The 22,857-nt window shown below is 40.7% G+C and overlaps 1 protein-coding gene across 5 annotated transcripts in view; it reads right to left on the bottom strand.

Moving 5' to 3' along the window:
- LOC115117281 (lysyl oxidase homolog 3B-like) overlaps window positions 1–22,857 on the bottom strand; it is a 119,972-nt gene that overhangs the window by 80,372 nt on the left and 16,743 nt on the right. For all 5 annotated transcript variants that reach the window (XM_065004447.1, XM_065004449.1, XM_065004448.1 and 2 more), the window contains exons 2-4: window positions 18,433–18,766; window positions 16,362–16,525; window positions 2,928–3,139 (exon numbers count right to left, since the gene is read on the bottom strand). In XM_065004447.1, the coding sequence (XP_064860519.1) occupies window positions 2,928–3,139; window positions 16,362–16,525; window positions 18,433–18,757 (701 nt within the window). In that variant the 5' untranslated portion in view covers window positions 18,758–18,766. The remainder of the gene's footprint in view (window positions 1–2,927; window positions 3,140–16,361; window positions 16,526–18,432; window positions 18,767–22,857) is intronic.

Raw genomic sequence — 22,857 nt, 5'->3', positions numbered from 1 at the left:
CCTAGCTATGTACTGGCCCCCCATTCTGTTACCAGGTAACATACCAGTAACCCAACTATGTACTGGCCCCCCAGTCTGTTACCAGGCAACATACCAGTAACCTAACTATGTACTGGCCCCCCAGTCTGTTACCAGGCAACATACCAGTAACCTAACTATGTACTGGCCCCCAGTCTGTTACCAGGTAACATACCAGTAACCTAACTATGTACTGGCCCCCCAGTCTGTTACCAGGCAACATACCAGTAACCTAACTATGTACTGGCCCCACAGTCTGTTACCAGGCAACATACCAGTAACCCAACTATGTACTGGACCCCCAGTCTGTTACCAGGCAACATACCAGTAACCTAACTATGTACTGGCCCCCCAGTCTGTTATCAGGCAACATACCAGTAACCTAACTATGTACTGGCCCCCCAGTCTGTTACCAGGCAACATACCAGTAACCTAACTATGTACTGGCCCCCCAGTCTGTTACCAGGCAACATACCAGTAACCCAACTATGTACTGGCCCCCCAGTCTGTTACCAGGCAACATACCAGTAACCCAACTATGTACTGGCCCCCCAGTCTGTTACCAGGCAACATACCAGTAACCTAACTATGTACTGGCCCCTCAGTCTGTTACCAGGCAACATACCAGTAACCTAACTATGTACTGGCCCCTCAGTCTGTTACCAGGCAACATACCAGTAACCTAACTATGTACTGGCCCCTCAGTCTGTTACCAGGCAACATACCAGTAACCTAACTATGTACTGGCCCCCCAGTCTGTTACCAGGCAACATACCAGTAACCCAACTATGTACTGGCCCCCCAGTCTGTCTCCAGGCAACATACCAGTAACTTAACTATGTACTGGCCCCCCAGTCTGTTACCAGGCAACATACCAGTAACCTAACTATGTACTGGCCCCTCAGTCTGTTACCAGGCAACATAAACTATGTGTAAAATCAGAGGTACCTGTATGAGGAAAATCAACCAAAACCAGTCCAGTTCTGCTCTATTCTGTTCTGTTCTGCTCTGCTCTGTTCTGCTCTGTTCTGCTCTGTTCTGCTCTGTTCTGCTCTATTCTGTTCTGTTCTGCTCTGTTCGGCTCTATTCTGTTCTGTTCTGTTCTGTTCTGCTCTGCTCTATTCTGTTCTGTTCTGCTCTGTTCTGTTCTGTTCTGCTATATTCTGCTCTATTCTGTTCTGTTCTGCTATGCTATGTTCTGCTCTGCTCTGTTCTGTTCTGCTCTATTCTGTTCTGCTATGCTATGTTCTGTTCTGTTCTGCTCTGTTCTGTTCTGCTATGCTATGTTCTGCTCTGCTCTGTTCTGTTCTGCTCTATTCTGCTCTGTTCTGCTCTATTCTGTTCTGTTCTGCTCTATTCTGTTCTGTTCTGTTCTGCTCTGTTCTGTTCTGCTCTGCTCTGTTCTGCTCTATTCTGTTCTGCTCTGCTCTATTCTGTTCTGCTCTGTTCTGCTCTATTCTGCTCTATTCTGTTCTGCTCTGCTCTGTTCTGCTCTGCTCTGCTCTGTTCTGCTCTATTCTGTTCTGCTCTGCTCTGTTCTGTTCTGTTCTGCTCTATTCTGTTCTGCTCTGCTCTGTTCTGCTCTGCTCTGCTCTGTTCTGCTCTATTCTGTTCTGTTCTGCTCTGTTCTGTTCTGTTCTGCTCTATTCTGTTCTGTTCTGCTCTGTTCTGTTCTGTTCTGCTCTATTCTGTTCTGCTCTGCTCTGTTCTGTTCTATTCTGTTCTGTTCTGCTATGCTCTGTTTTGTTCGACTCTGTTCTGTTCTGCAGACAATTAACTAGCATTCCTTTCCTTCACTGTGTGCATAGAACACCCAAAACAAACAGCAAGAACACTAAAAAGACCTGTCCCAGAACCAAACACAAACATCTTAAGGACTCTTCTGTCTGTGGTTCATTGTGTGTGTGTGTGTGTTTGTGGATTTAGTGTGGATTTAATGTCTGAATATGGGAGCCCTGGTCACCAGTGGAGTTTTCCTGCATTTCCATGGATGTTCTCTCTAAGAGAGCCCAGTAGTTACCATGGTTACTGTTGTTCTATCTAACAGAGCCCCGTAGTTACTGTTGTTCTCTCTCTCTAAGAGAGCCAAGTAGTTACCATGGTTACTGTTGTTCTCTCTCTCTAAGAGAGTCCCGTAGTTACCATGGTTACCGCTGTTCTCTCTCCCTGACCGAGCCCAGTAGTTACCATGGTTACCGCTGTTCTCTCTAAGAGAGCCCAGTAGTTACCATGGTTACTGTTGTTCGATCTAACATGGCCAAGTAGTTACCATGGTTACCGTTGTTCTCTCTCTCTCTAACAGAGCCCAGTAGTCTAACAGAGCCCAGTAGTTACCATGGTTACCGTTGTTCTCTCTCTAAGAGAGCCCAGTAGTTACCATGGTTACCGTTTTTCTCTCTAACAGAGCCCAGTAGTTACCATGTTTACTGTTGTGGCCGGAAGCCACCCGTTATTATGATTCTGAACGGTCAAATAGCTAGCAACAATGACAAGAAGCTGCCATGTGAGGAACTGTATGTGGCTCGTTTCAGCTCGTTGTTGTCTTGTTATTGATACCATGTCTTGTTTTGAGGTGTTTTGATTGATTTTATGTCAATGCTAATATGGCTAGCTAACCAACAAATGTAACAATGTATTTGAGAGACAAGTGCCGATTGTGCAAATGCATTTATGTTTACAATAAACATATGGTGATGAAATATAGTTTACATGTTTTCAACACCGTCTGTTTTACCCAATAGTTGTGCATGCGGCTGTTTTGTTGCTAAACAACCAACCCGTCGTTAATGACTGATATGAGTGAATCCCTGCTTCCTAGCTACCTTAAGATGAATGCACAAACTGTAAGTCGCTGTGGATAACTGTGTCTGCAAAATATCAAAAATGTACATTTAAAATGTATAACTTACTTGTAGAAGTTCTTGTTGACCTTTTTCTCGTCAGGGAACCCCAGCATACCACAGATGACCCGAGTGTTTTTGGAGGTCCATCCCACATCACAGATCTGGACCCAGCCGTTCCTGTACTTAATCTCTACCACACCCTCGGTGACGGGCATCCTTTTGGTGGGCACCACCGGACGCAGACGTACCTTCTCCACCTTGTTCTCGTCCATCTGCACCTGTAACGATGGGTTTCAGGGGTCCGGGGTTATACAGAGTGCTGGGGCGAGGCCGGTGACCCCTCAGAGCAATAAAACAGGCCTCCTGAGTTGTGTTCGCCTGATCCAACATCCTGACTTGTTTTGTTAAAGGAACGGAATGGGATCTCTCAAGATTAGCATGGTCCAACGAGGCTGGCGTGATGTGGCATGTTGCCAGATCTCTTTGGGGTGTCTTGCTAACTCCTATGACAAGACAGCAGCAGCACAGATACAAAACTGATCTGGAATCAGGGCAGGCTACCGTGTTACGCCCTACAGATACAGGAATAGTAACTGGTTGACTAAAGGCAGTAATAGTAACTGGTTGACTAAAGGCAGTAATAGTAACTGGTTGACTAAAGGCAGTAATAGTATCTGGTTGACTAAAGGCAGTAATAGTAACTGGTTGACTAAAGGCAGTAATAGTAACTGGTTGACTAAAGGCAGTAATAGTATCTGGTTGACTAAAGGCAGTAATAGTATCTGGTTGACTAAAGGCAGTAATAGTAACTGGTCGTGACTAAAGGCAGTAATAGTATCTGGTTGACTAAAGGCAGTAATAGTAACTGGTTGACTAAAGGCAGTAATAGTATCTGGTTGACTAAAGGCAGTAATAGTATCTGGTTGACTAAAGGCAGTAATAGTAACTGGTTGACTAAAGGCAGTAATAGTATCTGGTTGACTAAAGGCAGTAATAGTAACTGGTTGACTAAAGGCAGTAATAGTATCTGGTTGACTAAAGGCAGTAATAGTACTGGTTGACTAAAGGCAGGTTGACTAAAGGCAGTAATAGTATCTGGTTGACTAAAGGCAGTAATAGTATCTGGTTGAATAAAGGCAGTAATAGTAACTGGTTGACTAAAGGCAGTAATAGTAACTGGTTGACTAAAGGCAGTAATAGTAACTGGTTGACTAAAGGCAGTAATAGTATCTGGTTGACTAAAGGCAGTAATAGTATCTGGTTGACTAAAGGCAGTAATAGTATCTGGTTGTATAAAGGCAGTAATAGTAACTGGTTGACTAAAGGCAGTAATAGTATCTGGTTGACTAAAGGCAGTAATAGTATCTGGTTGACTAAAGGCAGTAATAGTATCTGGTTGACTAAAGGCAGTAATAGTAACTGGTTGACTAAAGGCAGTAATAGTATCTGGTTGACTAAAGGCAGTAATAGTATCTGGTTGACTAAAGGCAGTAATAGTAACTGGTTGACTAAAGGCAGTAATAGTAACTGGTTGACTAAAGGCAGTAATAGTATCTGGTTGACTAAAGGCAGTAATAGTATCTGGTTGACTAAAGGCAGTAATAGTATCTGGTTGACTAAAGGCAGTAATAGTAACTGGTTGACTAAAGGCAGTAATAGTAACTGGTTGACTAAAGGCAGTAATAGTAACTGGTTGACTAAAGGCAGTAATAGTATCTGGTTGACTAAAGGCAGTAATAGTAACTGGTTGACTAAAGGCAGTAATAGTAACTGGTTGACTAAAGGCAGTAATAGTAACTGGTTGTATAAAGGCAGTAATAGTATCTGGTTGACTAAAGGCAGTAATAGTAACTGGTTGACTAAAGGCAGTAATAGTATCTTGTTGACTAAAGGCAGTAATAGTATCTGTTCGTGAGTAAAGGCAGTAATAGTATCTGGTCGTGACTAAAGGCAGTAATAGTAACTGGTCGTGACTAAAGGCAGTAATAGTAACTGGTTGACTAAAGGCAGTAATAGTATCTGGTTGACTAAAGGCAGTAATAGTATCTGGTTGACTAAAGGCAGTAATAGTAACTGGTTGACTAAAGGCAGTAATAGTAACTGGTTGACTAAAGGCAGTAATAGTAACTGGTTGACTAAAGGCAGTAATAGTATCTGGTTGACTAAAGGCAGTAATAGTAACTGGTAGTGACTAAAGGCAGTAATAGTATCTGGTTGACTAAAGGCAGTAATAGTATCTGGTTGACTAAAGGCAGTAATAGTATCTGGTTGACTAAAGGCAGTAATAGTATCTGGTTGACTAAAGGCAGTAATAGTAACTGGTTGACTAAAGGCAGTAATAGTATCTGGTTGACTAAAGGCAGTAATAGTAACTGGTCGTGACTAAAGGCAGTAATAGTATCTGGTTGACTAAAGGCAGTAATAGTATCTGGTTGACTAAAGCAGTAATAACTGGTTGACTAAAGGCAGTAATAGTATCTGGTTGACTAAAGGCAGTAATAGTAACTGGTTGACTAAAGGCAGTAATAGTAACTGGTTGACTAAAGGCAGTAATAGTATCTGGTTGACTAAAGGCAGTAATAGTATCTGGTTGACTAAAGGCAGTAATAGTATCTGGTTGACTAAAGGCAGTAATAGTATCTGGTTGACTAAAGGCAGTAATAGTATCTGGTTGACTAAAGGCAGTAATAGTATCTGGTTGACTAAAGGCAGTAATAGTAACTGGTTGACTAAAGGCAGTAATAGTATCTGGTTGACTAAAGGCAGTAATAGTATCTGGTTGACTAAAGGCAGTAATAGTATCTGGTTGACTAAAGGCAGTAATAGTATCTGGTTGACTAAAGGCAGTAATAGTATCTGGTTGACTAAAGGCAGTAATAGTATCTGGTTGACTAAAGGCAGTAATAGTATCTGGTTGACTAAAGGCAGTAATAGTATCTGGTTGACTAAAGGCAGTAATAGTATCTGGTTGACTAAAGGCAGTAATAGTATCTGGTTGACTAAAGGCAGTAATAGTATCTGGTTGACTAAAGGCAGTAATAGTATCTGGTTGACTAAAGGCAGTAATAGTAATAGTAATCTGGTTGACTAAAGGCAGTAATAGTATCTGGTTGACTAAAGGCAGTAATAGTAACTGGTTGACTAAAGGCAGTAATAGTATCTGGTTGACTAAAGGCAGTAATAGTAACTGGTTGACTAAAGGCAGTAATAGTATCTGGTTGACTAAAGGCAGTAATAGTAACTGGTTGACTAAAGGCAGTAATAGTAACTGGTTGACTAAAGGCAGTAATAGTAACTGGTTGACTAAAGGCAGTAATAGTAACTGGTTGACTAAAGGCAGTAATAGTAACTGGTTGACTAAAGGCAGTAATAGTATCTGGTTGACTAAAGGCAGTAATAGTATCTGGTTGACTAAAGGCAGTAATAGTAACTGGTTGACTAAAGGCAGTAATAGTATCTGGTTGACTAAAGGCAGTAATAGTAACTGGTTGACTAAAGGCAGTAATAGTAACTGGTTGACTAAAGGCAGTAATAGTAACTGGTTGACTAAAGGCAGTAATAGTAACTGGTTGACTAAAGGCAGTAATAGTAACTGGTTGACTAAAGGCAGTAATAGTAACTGGTTGACTAAAGGCAGTAATAGTAACTGGTTGACTAAAGGCAGTAATAGTAACTGGTGACTAAAGGCAGTAATAGTAACTGGTTGACTAAAGGCAGTAATAGTAACTGGTTGACTAAAGGCAGTAATAGTAACTGGTTGACTAAAGGCAGTAATAGTAACTGGTTGTAAAGGCAGTAATAGTAACTGGTTGACTAAAGGCAGTAATAGTATCTGTTGACTTGACAGTAATAGTAAAGGCAGTAATAGTATCTGGTTGACTAAAGGCAGTAATAGTAACTGGTTGACTAAAGGCAGTAATAGTATCTGGTTGACTAAAGGCAGTAATAGTAACTGGTTGACTAAAGGCAGTAATAGTATCTGGTTGACTAAAGGCAGTAATAGTATCTGGTTGACTAAAGGCAGTAATAGTAACTGGTTGACTAAAGGCAGTAATAGTAACTGGTTGACTAAAGGCAGTAATAGTATCTGGTTGACTAAAGGCAGTAATAGTATCTGGTTGACTAAAGGCAGTAATAGTAACTGGTTGACTAAAGGCAGTAATAGTAACTGGTTGACTAAAGGCAGTAATAGTATCTGGTTGACTAAAGGCAGTAATAGTATCTGGTTGACTAAAGGCAGTAATAGTATCTGGTTGACTAAAGGCAGTAATAGTATCTGGTTGACTAAAGGCAGTAATAGTAACTGGTTGACTAAAGGCAGTAATAGTATCTGGTTGACTAAAGGCAGTAATAGTATCTGGTTGACTAAAGGCAGTAATAGTAACTGGTTGACTAAAGGCAGTAATAGTATCTGGTTGACTAAAGGCAGTAATAGTATCTGGTTGACTAAAGGCAGTAATAGTAACTGGTTGACTAAAATAGTATCTGGTTGACTAAAGGCAGTAATAGTATCTGGTTGACTAAAATAGTATCTGGTTGACTAAAGGCAGTAATAGTATCTGGTTGACTAAAGGCAGTAATAGTAACTGGTTGACTAAAGGCAGTAATAGTATCTGGTTGACTAAAGGCAGTAATAGTAACTGGTTGACTAAAGGCAGTAATAGTAACTGGTTGACTAAAGGCAGTAATAGTATCTGGTTGACTAAAGGCAGTAATAGTATCTGGTTGACTAAAGGCAGTAATAGTAACTGGTTGACTAAAGGCAGTAATAGTTGACTAAAGGCTGTATTGACTAAAGGCAGTAATAGTAACTGGTTGACTAAAGGCAGTAATAGTAACTGGTTGACTAAAGGCAGTAATAGTATCTGGTTGACTAAAGGCAGTAATAGTAACTGGTTGACTAAAGGCAGTAATAGTAACTGGTTGACTAAAGGCAGTAATAGTATCTGGTTGACTAAAGGCAGTAATAGTATCTGGTTGACTAAAGGCAGTAATAGTATCTGGTTGACTAAAGGCAGTAATAGTATCTGGTTGACTAAAGGCAGTAATAGTAACTGGTTGACTAAAGGCAGTAATAGTATCTGGTTGACTAAAGGCAGTAATAGTAACTGGTTGACTAAAGGCAGTAATAGTATCTGGTTGACTGACTAAAGGCAGTAATAGTAACTGGTTGACTAAAGGCAGTAATAGTATCTGGTTGACTAAAGGCAGTAATAGTAACTGGTTGACTAAAGGCAGTAATAGTATCTGGTTGACTAAAGGCAGTAATAGTATGACTAAAGGCAGTAATAGTAACTGGTTGACTAAAGGCAGTAATAGTATCTGGTTGACTAAAGGCAGTAATAGTAACTGGTTGACTAAAGGCAGTAATAGTAACTGGTTGACTAAAGGCAGTAATAGTAACTGGTTGACTAAAGGCAGTAATAGTAACTGGTTGACTAAAGGCAGTATCTGGTTGACTAGTAGTCTGGTTGACTAAAGGCAGTAATAGTAACTGGTTGACTAAAGGCAGTAATAGTATCTGGTTGACTAAAGGCAGTAATAGTAACTGGTTGACTAAAGGCAGTAATAGTAACTGGTTGACTAAAGGCAGTAATAGTAATCTGGTTGACTAAAGGCAGTAATAGTAACTGGTTGACTAAAGGCAGTAATAGTATCTGGTTGACTAAAGGCAGTAATAGTAACTGGTTGACTAAAGGCAGTAATAGTACTGGTTGACTAGTAATAGTAACTGGTTGACTAAAGGCAGTAATAGTAACTGGTTGACTAAAGGCAGTAATAGTATCTGGTTGACTAAAGGCAGTAATAGTAACTGGTTGACTAAAGGCAGTAATAGTAACTGGTTGACTAAAGGCAGTAATAGTATCTGGTTGACTAAAGGCAGTAATAGTATCTGGTTGACTAAAGGCAGTAATAGTATCTGGTTGACTAAAGGCAGTAATAGTAACTGGTTGACTAAAGGCAGTAATAGTATCTGGTTGACTAAAGGCAGTAATAGTAACTGGTTGACTAAAGGCAGTAATAGTAACTGGTAGTGACTAAAGGCAGTAATAGTATCTGGTTGACTAAAGGCAGTAATAGTATCTGGTTGACTAAAGGCAGTAATAGTAACTGGTTGACTAAAGGCAGTAATAGTATCTGGTTGACTAAAGGCAGTAATAGTATCTGGTTGACTAAAGGCAGTAATAGTATCTGGTTGACTAAAGGCAGTAATAGTATCTGGTTGACTAAAGGCAGTAATAGTATCTGGTTGACTAAAGGCAGTAATAGTAACTGGTTGACTAAAGGCAGTAATAGTATCTGGTTGACTAAAGGCAGTAATAGTATCTGGTTGACTAAAGGCAGTAATAGTAACTGGTTGACTAAAGGCAGTAATAGTATCTGGTTGACTAAAGGCAGTAATAGTATCTGGTTGACTAAAGGCAGTAATAGTATCTGGTTGACTAAAGGCAGTAATAGTATCTGGTAGTGACTAAAGGCAGTAATAGTAACTGGTTGACTAAAGGCAGTAATAGTATCTGGTTGTGACTAAAGGCAGTAATAGTAACTGGTTGACTAAAGGCAGTAATAGTATCTGTTGTAAAGTGACTGGTTGACTAAAGGCAGTAAGTATCTGGTTGACTAAAGGCAGTAATAGTATCTGGTTGACTAAAGGCAGTAATAGTATCTGGTTGACTAAAGGCAGTAATAGTATCTGGTTGACTAAAGGCAGTAATAGTATCTGGTTGACTAAAGGCAGTAATAGTATCTGGTTGACTAAAGGCAGTAATAGTAACTGGTTGACTAAAGGCAGTAATAGTATCTGGTTGACTAAAGGCAGTAATAGTATCTGGTTGACTAAAGGCAGTAATAGTAACTGGTTGACTAAAGGCAGTAATAGTAACTGGTTGACTAAAGGCAGTAATAGTAACTGGTTGACTAAAGGCAGTAATAGTAACTGGTTGACTAAAGGCAGTAATAGTAACTGGTAGTGACTAAAGGCAGTAATAGTAACTGGTTGACTAAAGGCAGTAATAGTAACTGGTTGACTAAAGGCAGTAATAGTATCTGGTTGACTAAAGGCAGTAATAGTAACTGGTTGACTAAAGGCAGTAATAGTAACTGGTTGACTAAAGGCAGTAATAGTATCTGGTCGTGACTAAAGGCAGTAATAGTAACTGGTTGACTAAAGGCAGTAATAGTATCTGGTTGACTAAAGGCAGTAATAGTATCTGGTTGACTAAAGGCAGTAATAGTATCTGGTTGACTAAAGGCAGTAATAGTATCTGGTTGACTAAAGGCAGTAATAGTATCTGGTTGACTAAAGGCAGTAATAGTAACTGGTTGACTAAAGGCAGTAATAGTATCTGGTTGACTAAAGGCAGTAATAGTATCTGGTTGACTAAAGGCAGTAATAGTATCTGGTTGACTAAAGGCAGTAATAGTATCTGGTTGACTAAAGGCAGTAATAGTATCTGGTTGACTAAAGGCAGTAATAGTAACTGGTTGTATAAAGGCAGTAATAGTAACTGGTTGTATAAAGGCAGTAATAGTATCTGGTTGACTAAAGGCAGTAATAGTATCTGGTAGTGACTAAAGGCAGTAATAGTATCTGGTTGACTAAAGGCAGTAATAGTAACTGGTTGACTAAAGGCAGTAATAGTAACTGGTTGACTAAAGGCAGTAATAGTAACTGGTTGACTAAAGGCAGTAATAGTATCTGGTTGACTAAAGGCAGTAATAGTATCTGGTTGACTAAAGGCAGTAATAGTAACTGGACTAAAGGCAGTAATAGTAACTGGTTGACTAAAGGCAGTAATAGTAACTGGTTGACTAAAGGCAGTAATAGTAACTGGTTGACTAAAGGCAGTAATAGTATCTGGTTGACTAAAGGCAGTAATAGTAACTGGTTGACTAAAGGCAGTAATAGTAACTGGTTGACTAAAGGCAGTAATAGTATCTGGTTGACTAAAGGCAGTAATAGTAACTGGTTGACTAAAGGCAGTAATAGTAACTGGTTGACTAAAGGCAGTAATAGTAATAGTGACTGGCAGTAATAGTATCTGACTAAAGGCAGTAATAGTAACTGGTTGACTAAAGGCAGTAATAGTAACTGGTTGACTAAAGGCAGTAATAGTAACTGGTTGACTAAAGGCAGTAATAGTAACTGGTTGACTAAAGGCAGTAATAGTAACTGGTTGACTAAAGGCAGTAATAGTATCTGGTTGACTAAAGGCAGTAATAGTATCTGGTTGACTAAAGGCAGTAATAGTAACTGGTTGACTAAAGGCAGTAATAGTATCTGGTTGACTAAAGGCAGTAATAGTAACTGGTTGACTAAAGGCAGTAATAGTAACTGGTTGACTAAAGGCAGTAATAGTATCTGGTTGACTAAAGGCAGTAATAGTAACTGGTTGACTAAAGGCAGTAATAGTAACTGGTTGACTAAAGGCAGTAATAGTATCTGGTTGACTAAAGGCAGTAATAGTATCTGGTTGACTAAAGGCAGTAATAGTAACTGGTTGACTAAAGGCAGTAATAGTAACTGGTTGACTAAAGGCAGTAATAGTATCTGGACTAAAGGCAGTAATAGACTAAAGGCAGTAATAGTATCTGGTTGACTAAAGGCAGTAATAGTAACTGGTCGTGACTAAAGGCAGTAATAGTAACTGGTTGACTAAAGGCAGTAATAGTAACTGGTTGACTAAAGGCAGTAATAGTAACTGGTTGACTAAAGGCAGTAATAGTAACTGGTAGTGACTAAAGGCAGTAATAGTAACTGGTTGACTAAAGGCAGTAATAGTAACTGGTTGACTAAAGGCAGTAATAGTAACTGGTTGACTAAAGGCAGTAATAGTAACTGGTTGTATAAAGGCAGTAATAGTAACTGGTCGTGACTAAAGGCAGTAATAGTAACTGGTTGTATAAAGGCAGTAATAGTATCTGGTCGTGACTAAAGGCAGTAATAGTAACTGGTCGTGACTAAAGGCAGTAATAGTAACTGGTTGTATAAAGGCAGTAATAGTAACTGGTTGTATAAAGGCAGTAATAGTAACTGGTTGACTAAAGGCAGTAATAGTATCTGGTAGTGACTAAAGGCAGTAATAGTAACTGGTTGACTAAAGGCAGTAATAGTATCTGGTCGTGACTAAAGGCAGTAATAGTAACTGGTTGTATAAAGGCAGTAATAGTATCTGGTTGACTAAAGGCAGTAATAGTATCTGGTAGTGACTAAAGGCAGTAATAGTATCTGGTCGTGACTAAAGGCAGTAATAGTAACTGGTTGACTAAAGGCAGTAATAGTAACTGGTTGACTAAAGGCAGTAATAGTATCTGGTAGTGACTAAAGGCAGTAATAGTATCTGGTTGACTAAAGGCAGTAATAGTAACTGGTTGACTAAAGGCAGTAATAGTATCTGGTAGTGACTAAAGGCAGTAATAGTAACTGGTTGTATAAAGGCAGTAATAGTAACTGGTTGACTAAAGGCAGTAATAGTATCTGGTCGTGACTAAAGGCAGTAATAGTAACTGGTTGACTAAAGGCAGTAATAGTAACTGGTTGACTAAAGGCAGTAATAGTAACTGGTTGTATAAAGGCAGTAATAGTAACTGGTTGTATAAAGGCAGTAATAGTAACTGGTCGTGACTAAAGGCAGTAATAGTAACTGGTTGACTAAAGGCAGTAATAGTAACTGGTTGACTAAAGGCAGTAATAGTAACTGGTTGACTAAAGGCAGTAATAGTAACTGGTTGACTAAAGGCAGTAATAGTAACTGGTTGACTAAAGGCAGTAATAGTAACTGGTTGACTAAAGGCAGTAATGGTAACAGGTTGACTAAAGGCAGTAATAGTAACTAAAGGCAGTAGTGACTGACTAAAGGCAGTAATAGTAACTGGTTGACTAAAGGCAGTAATAGTATCTGGTTGACTAAAGGCAGTAATAGTATCTGGTTGACTAAAGGCAGTAATAGTAACTGGTTGACTAAAGGCAGTAATAGTATCTGGTTGACTAAAGGCAGTAATAGTAACTGGTTGACTAAAGGCAGTAATAGTATCTGGTTGACTAAAGGCAGTAATAGTAACTGGTTGACTAAAGGCAGTAATAGTAACTGGTTGACTAAAGGCAGTAATAGTATCTGGTTGACTAAAGGCAGTAATAGTAACTGGTTGACTAAAGGCAGTAATAGTAACTGGTTGACTAAAGGCAGTAATAGTAACTGGTTGACTAAAGGCAGTAATAGTAACTGGTTGACTAAAGGCAGTAATAGTAACTGGTTGACTAAAGGCAGTAATAGTAACTGGTTGACTAAAGGCAGTAATAGTATCTGGTTGACTAAAGGCAGTAATAGTAACTGGTTGACTAAAGGCAGTAATAGTAACTGGTTGACTAAAGGCAGTAATAGTAACTGGTTGACTAAAGGCAGTAATAGTAGTAACTGTAATAGTATCTGGTTGACTAAAGGCAGTAATAGTAACTGGTTGTATAAAGGCAGTAATAGTATCTGGTTGACTAAAGGCAGTAATAGTAACTGGTTGACTAAAGGCAGTAATAGTAACTGGTTGACTAAAGGCAGTAATAGTAACTGGTTAACTAAAGGCAGTAATAGTATCTGGTTGACTAAAGGCAGTAATAGTATCTGGTTGACTAAAGGCAGTAATAGTATCTGGTTGACTAAAGGCAGTAATAGTAACTGGTTGACTAAAGGCAGTAATAGTAACTGGTTGACTAAAGGCAGTAATAGTAACTGGTTGACTAAAGGCAGTAATAGTAACTGGTTGACTAAAGGCAGTAATAGTATCTGGTCGTGACTAAAGGCAGTAATAGTATCTGGTTGACTAAAGGCAGTAATAGTATCTGGTTTGTAACTGTGGATTCTTCATTCCCAGGCTGCGTTGCATTGAGTCAGATCAGACTGAGTGGGTGGAAGAGGAGAAGGCTGAACTCCTGGTTTGTTGTCTGTTCGCCAGACTGGTCAGATGAGGAGTCAGGAACACAGAGAGGAGGAGGAGCTGGAAGAGCAGGAGAAGCATTAGCCGGAGGATAAGAAGGAGGAGGAGGTGGAAGGAGGAGGAGCTGGAGGGGGAGGAGCTTGAGGAGTGGAGGAATTCCATGTTTAAGAAAATTAAAACTTCAACCCTTATGAAAGCTCTTGTTTACCGTCCAATAAGGGGGAGGGAGAGAGGAAAAAGGAAACGGAAAGAGACTGGCAGTCTGGCACCTATGTGCTGTTCAACAACGGTGTTGGACAATCCCTCACTAGCGGTTAACTTATGACACGGCCATGTTATAACACAGTGAATGGTCTATGAGAGTGTAATTGTAAACTGTGGTATAGGGCTCTCCAACCCTAATCTATTGAAACCCTACAGGAGGTTAGCTCTCCAGGAACAGGGTCGGAGTTAAAAACCTACAGGAGGGCAGCTCTCCAACCCTAATCTATTGAACCCCTACAGGAGGTTAGCTCTCCAGGAACAGGGTCGGAGTTAAAAACCTACAGGAGGGCAGCTCTCCAACCCTAATCTATTGAACCCCTACAGGAGGGTAGCTCTCCAGGAACACGGTCGGAGTTAAAACCTACAGGAGGGTTTCTCTCAAGGAACAGGGTTGGAGTTAAAACCTAAAGAAGGGTTTCTCTACAGGAACAGGGTCGGAGGTAAAACCTACAGGAGGGTATCTCTCCAGGAACAGGTTTGGAGTTTAAACCTACAGGAGGGTTGCTCTCCAGGAACACAAGCCTCTCCAGCCCACCAGAAACAGTAGTATGTCCTGTAGCATGTATTGGCTCCCGAGTGGAGCAGCGGTCTAAGGTAATGCATCTCAGTGCAAGAGGCTTCACTACAGACCCTAGTTCGATTCCAGGCTGTGTCACAACCGGCCGTGATTGTGTACCGCCCTACGGGACTCCCAATTGGCCCAGCATCATCTGGGTTAGGGTTTGCCCGGGGTAAAAGATCATTGTATATAAGAATTTGTTCTTAACTGACTTGCCTAGTTAAATAAATAAATAAACTGTACTATTTACAGTACATGTAATGTAGTGTTTACTACAGACAGACAGCAGACTGAATGTTGCATAATCCTACAGACTGTACCCTATGTAGAGTCTATGAACCCTGACAGACTGTACCCTATGTAGAGTCTATGAACCCTGACAGACTGTACCCTATGTAGAGTCCATGAACCCTGACAGACTGTACCCTATGTAGAGTCCATGAACCCTGACAGACTGTACCCTATGTAGAGTCCATGAACCCTGACAGACTGTACCCTATGTAGAGTCTATGAACCCTGACAGACAGGACCCTATGTAGAGTCCATGAACCCTGACAGACTGTACCCTATGTAGAGTCCATGAACCCTGACAGACTGTACCCTATGTAGAGTCCATGAACCCTGACAGACTGTACCCTATGTAGAGTCTATGAACCCTGACAGACAGGACCCTATGTAGAGTCTATGAACCCTGACAGACTGTACCCTATGTAGAGTCCATGAACCCTGACAGACTGGACACTATGTAGAGTCTATGAACCCTGACAGACTGTACCCTATGTAGAGTCCATGAACCCTGACAGACTGGACACTATGTAGAGTCTATGAACCCTGACAGACTGTACCCTATGTAGAGTCTATGAACCCTGACAGACAGGACCCTATGTAGAGTCTTTGAACCCTGACAGACTGTACCCTATGTAGAGTCCATGAACCCTGACAGACTGTACCCTATGTAGAGTCCATGAACCCTGACAGACTGGACACTATGTAGAGTCTATGAACCCTGAAAGACTGGACACTATGTAGAGTCTATGAACCCTGACAGACTGTACCCTATGTAGAGTCTTTGAACCCTGACAGACTGTACCCTATGTAGAGTCCATGAACCCTGACATACTGTACCCTATGTAGAGTCTATGAACCCTGACAGACTGTACCCTATGTAGAGTCCATGAACCCTGACAGACTGTACCCTATGTAGAGTCTATGAACCCTGACAGACTGTACCCCATGTAGAGTCCATGAACCCTGACAGACTGTACCCTATGTAGAGTCTATGAACCCTGACAGACTGTACCCTATGTAGAGTCCATGAACCCTGACAGACTGTACCCTATGTAGAGTCCATGAACCCTGACAGACTGTACCCTATGTAGAGTCTATGAACCCTGACAGACTGTACCCTATGTAGAGTCTATGAACCCTGACAGACTGTACCCTATGTAGAGTCCTTGAACACTGACTCATATGAACCCTATAGACTCATATTAATCCACCAAGAACACAGTGTTATATTAATCAGTAGGCCTAGTCACTGTTAACATCCCAAATAGCATCCTAATCCCTATATATTGCACTACTTTTGACCAGAGACCTATGGATAAAGCAATTCCAATTCAAAATGTTCCTAAATCAAAAGCATTGAATAGAATTAGGGTTTCGATGTACTTCCTGAATTGACTGGAATTTAAATGGAATTGACCCCAACCCACCTACTGCGCGTGACAATACAATTAGTGCCTTACATCGATGATGTTGGAGTTGACAAAACCAGGAAGCCTCTCGTCCTTGCAGACGACTCCAGCGTCCTCGTCGTGTGTGCAGTCACTGTTACCCCAACCCCGAGATTTACACAACTCAATGCTCTTCTCTCCTCCGTTACACTGCACATTATCCAGCCAGATCTTCCCTGTATGGAGAGCAGACAGACAGTCACTAACAGTAACCACTTCACAGTGGTACTCCACTCTCCTTTTCACCTCATTTAACACCTGATTTACTGAACTAAAGATGGAGGCTGATGACATCACGAGTTTCCATCAGACCAACACCTTGAATGCCAAGCTCCTTCTAGTTTGCAGTTGTCTAAAATAACACTTTATCACTTTTCAACAGGAAACGTTTAAAACGTCTTTAACATGACGCCATGCTCTGACATACAACATATTAAATAATAATAACATATAAGCAGAACATATTAAATAATAATAATATATAAACAGAACATATTAAATAACAATAATATATAAACAGAACATATTACATAACAATATATCAACAGAACATATTAAATAATAATATATAAACAGAACAGAACATATTAAATAATAATAATATATCAACAGAACAGAACATATTAAATAACAATAATATATAAACAGAACAGAACATATTAAATAATAATAATATATAAACAGAACATATTAAATAATAATAACATATAAACAGAACATATTAAATAACAATAATATATAAACAGAACATATTACATAACAATATATCAACAGAACATATTAAATAATAATATATAAACAGAACAGAACATATTATATAATAATAATATATAAACAGAACAGAACATATTATATAATAATAATATATAAACAGAACAGAACATATTATATAATAATAATATATAAACAGAACAGAACATATTATATAATAATAATATATAAACAGAACAGAACATATTATATAATAATAATATATAAACAGAACAGAACATATTATATAATAATAATATATAAACAGAACAGAACATATTATATAATAATAATATATAAACAGAACAGAACATATTATATAATAATAATATATAAACAGAACAGAACATATTAAATAATAATAATATATAAACAGAACAGAACATATTATATAATAATAATATATAAACAGAACAGAACATATTATATAATAATAATATATAAACAGAACAGAACATATTATATAATAATAATATATAAACAGAACAGAACATATTATATAATAATAATATATCAACAGAACATATTAAATAATAATAATATATAAACAGAACAGAACATATTAAATAATAATAATATATAAACAGAACATATTATATAATAATAATATATAAACAGAACATATTAAATAATAATAATATATAAACAGAACAGAACATATTATATAATAATAATATATAAACAGAACAGAACATATTATATAATAATAATATATCAACAGAACATATTAAATAACAATAATATATAAACAGAACAGAACATATTAAATAACAATAATATATAAACAGAACATATTAAATAATAATAATATATAAACAGAACAGAACATATTAAATAATAATAATATATAAACAGAACATATTATATAATAATAATATATAAACAGAACATATTAAATAATAATAATATATAAACAGAACAGAACATATTAAATAATAATAATATATCAGCAGAACATATTAAATAATAATAATATATAAACAGAACATATTAAATAACAATATATCAACAGAACATATTAAATAATAATAACATATAAACAGAACATATTAAATAACAATAATATATAAACAGAACAGAACATATTATATAATAATAATATATAAACAGAACAGAACATATTATATAATAATAATATATAAACAGAACATATTATATAATAATAATATATCAACAGAACATATTGAATAATATATCAACAGAACATATTAAATAATAATAATATATAAACAGAACAGAACATATTAAATAATAACATACACACAGAACATATTAAATAGTAACATATAAACAGAACATAATGATACATGCCATTTTGCAGTAGGTCCCTCACCTAGTCCCTTGCCGTACTTGGCACTATGTGTCCACCCCGTAGCGGAAACGAAGCCCAGCTGGCGACAGAGGACGTTGGCATTGGACAGAGAGAAGTCGTCATCACAGATGGTCCCCCACTCTCCCTTGTAGAAGACCTCGATGCGCCCCTCGTTGTGCTTCCGGGGGTACCCCACCAGACGAAACTGCAGCCGGTCATTCTGGGGTTTGGGAGAGGTGGTGCCCTGGGTAGGGGGCGTTGTCTGGGCCATGATCCAGGCTGGAAGCCAAACAGCTAACAGGAAGCTGATGACTGAACATTGCTGCCACCATCTTGAGGTCTTCATCTTTCCGACCTGTAGGGGCAGGGACAGGAGAGGTCAATAGGTCCCCTGGGAGGGACAGGAGAGGTCAATAGGTCCCCTGGGAGGGGCAGGAGAGGTCAATAGGTCCCCTGGGAGGGGCAGGAGAGGTCAATAGGTCCCCTGGGAGGGGCAGGAGAGGACAATAGGTCCCCTGGGAGGGGCAGGAGAGGTCAATAGGTCCCCTGGGAGGGGCAGGGACAGGAGAGGTCAATAGGTCCCCTGGGAGGGACAGGGACAGGAGAGATCAATAGGTCCCCTGGGAGGGGCAGGAGAGGTCAATAGGTCCCCTGGGAGGGGCATGAGAGGTCAATAGGTCCCCTGTGAGAGACAGGAGAGATCAATAGGTCCCCTGGGAGGGGCAGGAGAGGACAATAGGTCCCCTGGGAGAGGCAGGAGAGATCAATAGGTCCCCTGGGAGAGGCAGGAGAGATCAATAGGTCCCCTGGGAGAGGCAGGAGAGATCAATAGGTCCCCTGGGAGAGGCAGGAGAGATCAATAGGTGCCCTGGGAGAGACAGGAGAGGACAATAGGTCCCCTGGGAGGGACAGGAGAGGACAATAGGTCCTTGGCATAAAATTGGCATAAAAACACACAGATTCATTTCCACAGGGCTGGGGGGGTGAAACCGAGATGCAGCTTGAGCCGCACCCACTTCAGCATATATAATCAACGAATTAATGAGGGCACACATCCAGTCATCTCCTTGTCTGAAGGACAAGTGGATAAACAGGTTAATGTCAAGTGTGGCTAGTAATGACTCACATCAACACCACTGTCATCCCTCCCTGCTCTGTCTACTGTGTTTTGCTGTGCTTACTTCCTGTAGCAGATTGGTGGGCGGAGTAGGAGAGGTGGGCGGAGTAGGAGAGGTGGGCGGAGTTGGGAGGGTGGGCAGTGCTGATGGGATACACCTGGGGATAAAGCCACTGTTTCCCCATTCAGCAAGAGATTCCTCTCTCCATGCATACAGGTACCTTTTGGTTGTTTCTAATTTACTGACCTTCATGCCTCGTCTGATTATTGTTGTGAGTGTTTACTTTATTTATGGAATAAATTAATTTTTTATTCCTTTACTCAGAGTGTGGTTTCCCATTGTTACAATCTTGAAACAGGTTTTAACACAACCCCTGCATATTTTATTTGGCGTACCCCGATGGCATTACCCCAGTTTAGAAATACATGCCCTATAACACACAGGAAATTATACCTAAACCTACCTATATACCTATACCTACCTCGGCATAAACACACCCCACGAGCCCCAGGACAGCAACGCAAACAGACCCCACAGAGACCCAGGACAGCAACACAAACATACCCCACAGAGCCCCAGGAAAGCAACACAAACATACCCCACAGAGCCCCAGGACAGCAACACAAACATACCCCTCAGAGACCCAGGACAGCAACACAAACATACCCCACAGAGACCCAGGACAGCAACACAAACAGACCCCACAGAGACCCAGGACAGCAACACAAACAGACCCCACAGAGACCCAGGACAGCAACACAAACAGACCCCACAGAGACCCAGGACAGCAACACAAACATACCCCACAGAGACCCAGGACAGCAACACAAACAGACCCCACAGAGACCCAGGACAGCAACACAAACAGACCCCACAGAGACCCAGGACAGCAACACAAACAGACCCCACAGAGACCCAGGACAGCAACACAAACATACCCCACAGAGACCCAGGACAGCAACGCAAACAGACCCCACAGAGACCCAGGACAGCAACACAAACATACCCCACAGAGCCCCAGGAAAGCAACACAAACATACCCCACAGAGCCCCAGGACAGCAACACAAACATACCCCTCAGAGACCCAGGACAGCAACACAAACATACCCCACAGAGACCCAGGACAGCAACACAAACAGACCCCACAGAGACCCAGGACAGCAACACAAACAGACCCCACAGAGACCCAGGACAGCAACACAAACAGACCCCACAGAGACCCAGGACAGCAACACAAACATACCCCACAGAGACCCAGGACAGCAACACAAACAGACCCCACAGAGCCCCAGGACAGCAACACAAACAGGCCCCACAGAGCCCCAGGACAGCAACACAAACAGACCCCACAGAGCCCCAGGACAGCAACACAAACAGACCCCACAGAGACCCATGACAGCAACACAAACAGACCCCACAGAGCCCCAGGACAGCAACACAAACAGGCCCCACAGAGCCCCAGGACAGCAACACAAACAGGCCCCACAGAGCCCCAGGACAGCAACACAAACAGGCCCCACAGAGCCCCAGGACAGCAACACAAACAGGCCCCACAGAGCCCCAGGACAGCAACACAAACAGACCCCACAGAGCCCCAGGACAGCAACACAAACAGGCCCCACAGAGCCCCAGGACAGCAACACAAACAGACCCCACAGAGACCCAGGACAGCAACACAAACACACCCACAGAGCCCCAGGACAGCAACACAAACAGACCCCACAGAGACCCAGGACAGCAACACAAACAGACCCCACAGAGCCCCAGGACAGCAACACAAACAGACCCCACAGAGCCCCAGGACAGCAACACAAACATACCCCACAGAGCCCCAGGACAGCAACACAAACATACCCCACAGAGCCCCAGGACAGCAACACAATTAGACCCAACCAAATCATGATTACTTGACACATTGGAAAGAATGACCAAAAACAGACCAAACTAGAATGTGATTTGGCCCTAAACAGAGGGTACCCAGTGGCAGAACACATGACTATGTACAGACTCAGTGAGCATTGCCTTGCTATTGAGAGAGGTCGCCGTAGCGAGACCTGGCTCTCAAGAGAAGACAGGCAATGAGCACATTGCCCACAAAATGAGGTGGAAACTGAGCTGCCAAATATATGACCATATAAGGGCACATATTTCCCTCAGATTACACAGACCCACAAATGAGAAAACCAATGCAATTTTGACAGACTGCCATATCTATTAGGTGAAATGCCACAGTGTGCCGTCACAGCAGCAAGATTTGTGGCCCGTTGCCATGTGAAACTAAGACAGAAACTAAGACAGTCGTGAAGAGAGCACGACAAAGCCTATTCCCCATCAGGATACTGAAAAGACTTGGCATGGGTCCTCAGATCCTCATAGGGTTCTACAGCTGCACCATCGAGAGCATCCTGACTGGTTGCATCACTGCCTGGTATGGCAACTGCTAGGCCTCTGACCGCAAGGCACTACAGAGGGTAGTGCGTACGGCCCAGTACATTGGCATATCACTGTTGTATTCGGCGCATTTGACAAATACATTTTTAATTTGATTTGAAAAGGGCAACCAGTGGAACACAAACACCATTTCAAATAAAACCTATATTTGTCTGTTTATTTATCTTCCCTTTTGTACATGAACTATTTTCACATTGTTACAACACCGTACATAGTCAATAATATAACACTGGACATTTTTTAATTTAATTTAATTTAATTTAATTTAATCTATTTTAATACTTTTGTGAGTGTAATGTTTACTTTTCATTTAAAATATAAAATGTAATTTGTCACGAGCCGAATAATAAAGTTGAAATGCTTTACTTTACAAGCCCTTAACCAACAACGCAGTTCAGAAAATAAATGTATAAATAAAAAAGAAAAGTATAAATAATGAAAGATTTCACTTTGCATTGGAAATGTAAACATATGGTTTCATATGCCTATAAAGCCCTTTGAATTGAAATGGAATTGAGTGAGAGATTGAGAGAAGGAGAGAGTTACAGAGAGTGAATGGGAGAGAGCATGGGAGAGAGAGGCAGAGAGATGGAGAGACGGAGAGAGGGACAGAGAGAATGGGAGAGAGAGGCAGAGAGATGGAGAGACGGAGAGAGGGACAGAGAGTAAATGGGAGAGAGAGACAGAGAGATGGAGAGAGGGACAGAGTAAATGGGAGAGAGAGAGAGAGATGGAGAGACGGAGAGAGGGACAGAGTAAATGGGAGAGAGAGACAGAGAGATGGAGAGACGGAGAGAGGGACAGAGTAAATGGGAGAGAGAGACAGAGAGATGGAGAGACGGAGAGAGGGACAGAGTAAATGGGAGAGAGCGGCAG

This window comes from Oncorhynchus nerka, linkage group LG18 (genome assembly GCF_034236695.1).
Source record: "Oncorhynchus nerka isolate Pitt River linkage group LG18, Oner_Uvic_2.0, whole genome shotgun sequence".
Lineage (NCBI taxonomy): Eukaryota > Metazoa > Chordata > Actinopteri > Salmoniformes > Salmonidae > Oncorhynchus > Oncorhynchus nerka.
This window is presented reverse-complemented; position numbering and strand designations above follow the sequence as displayed.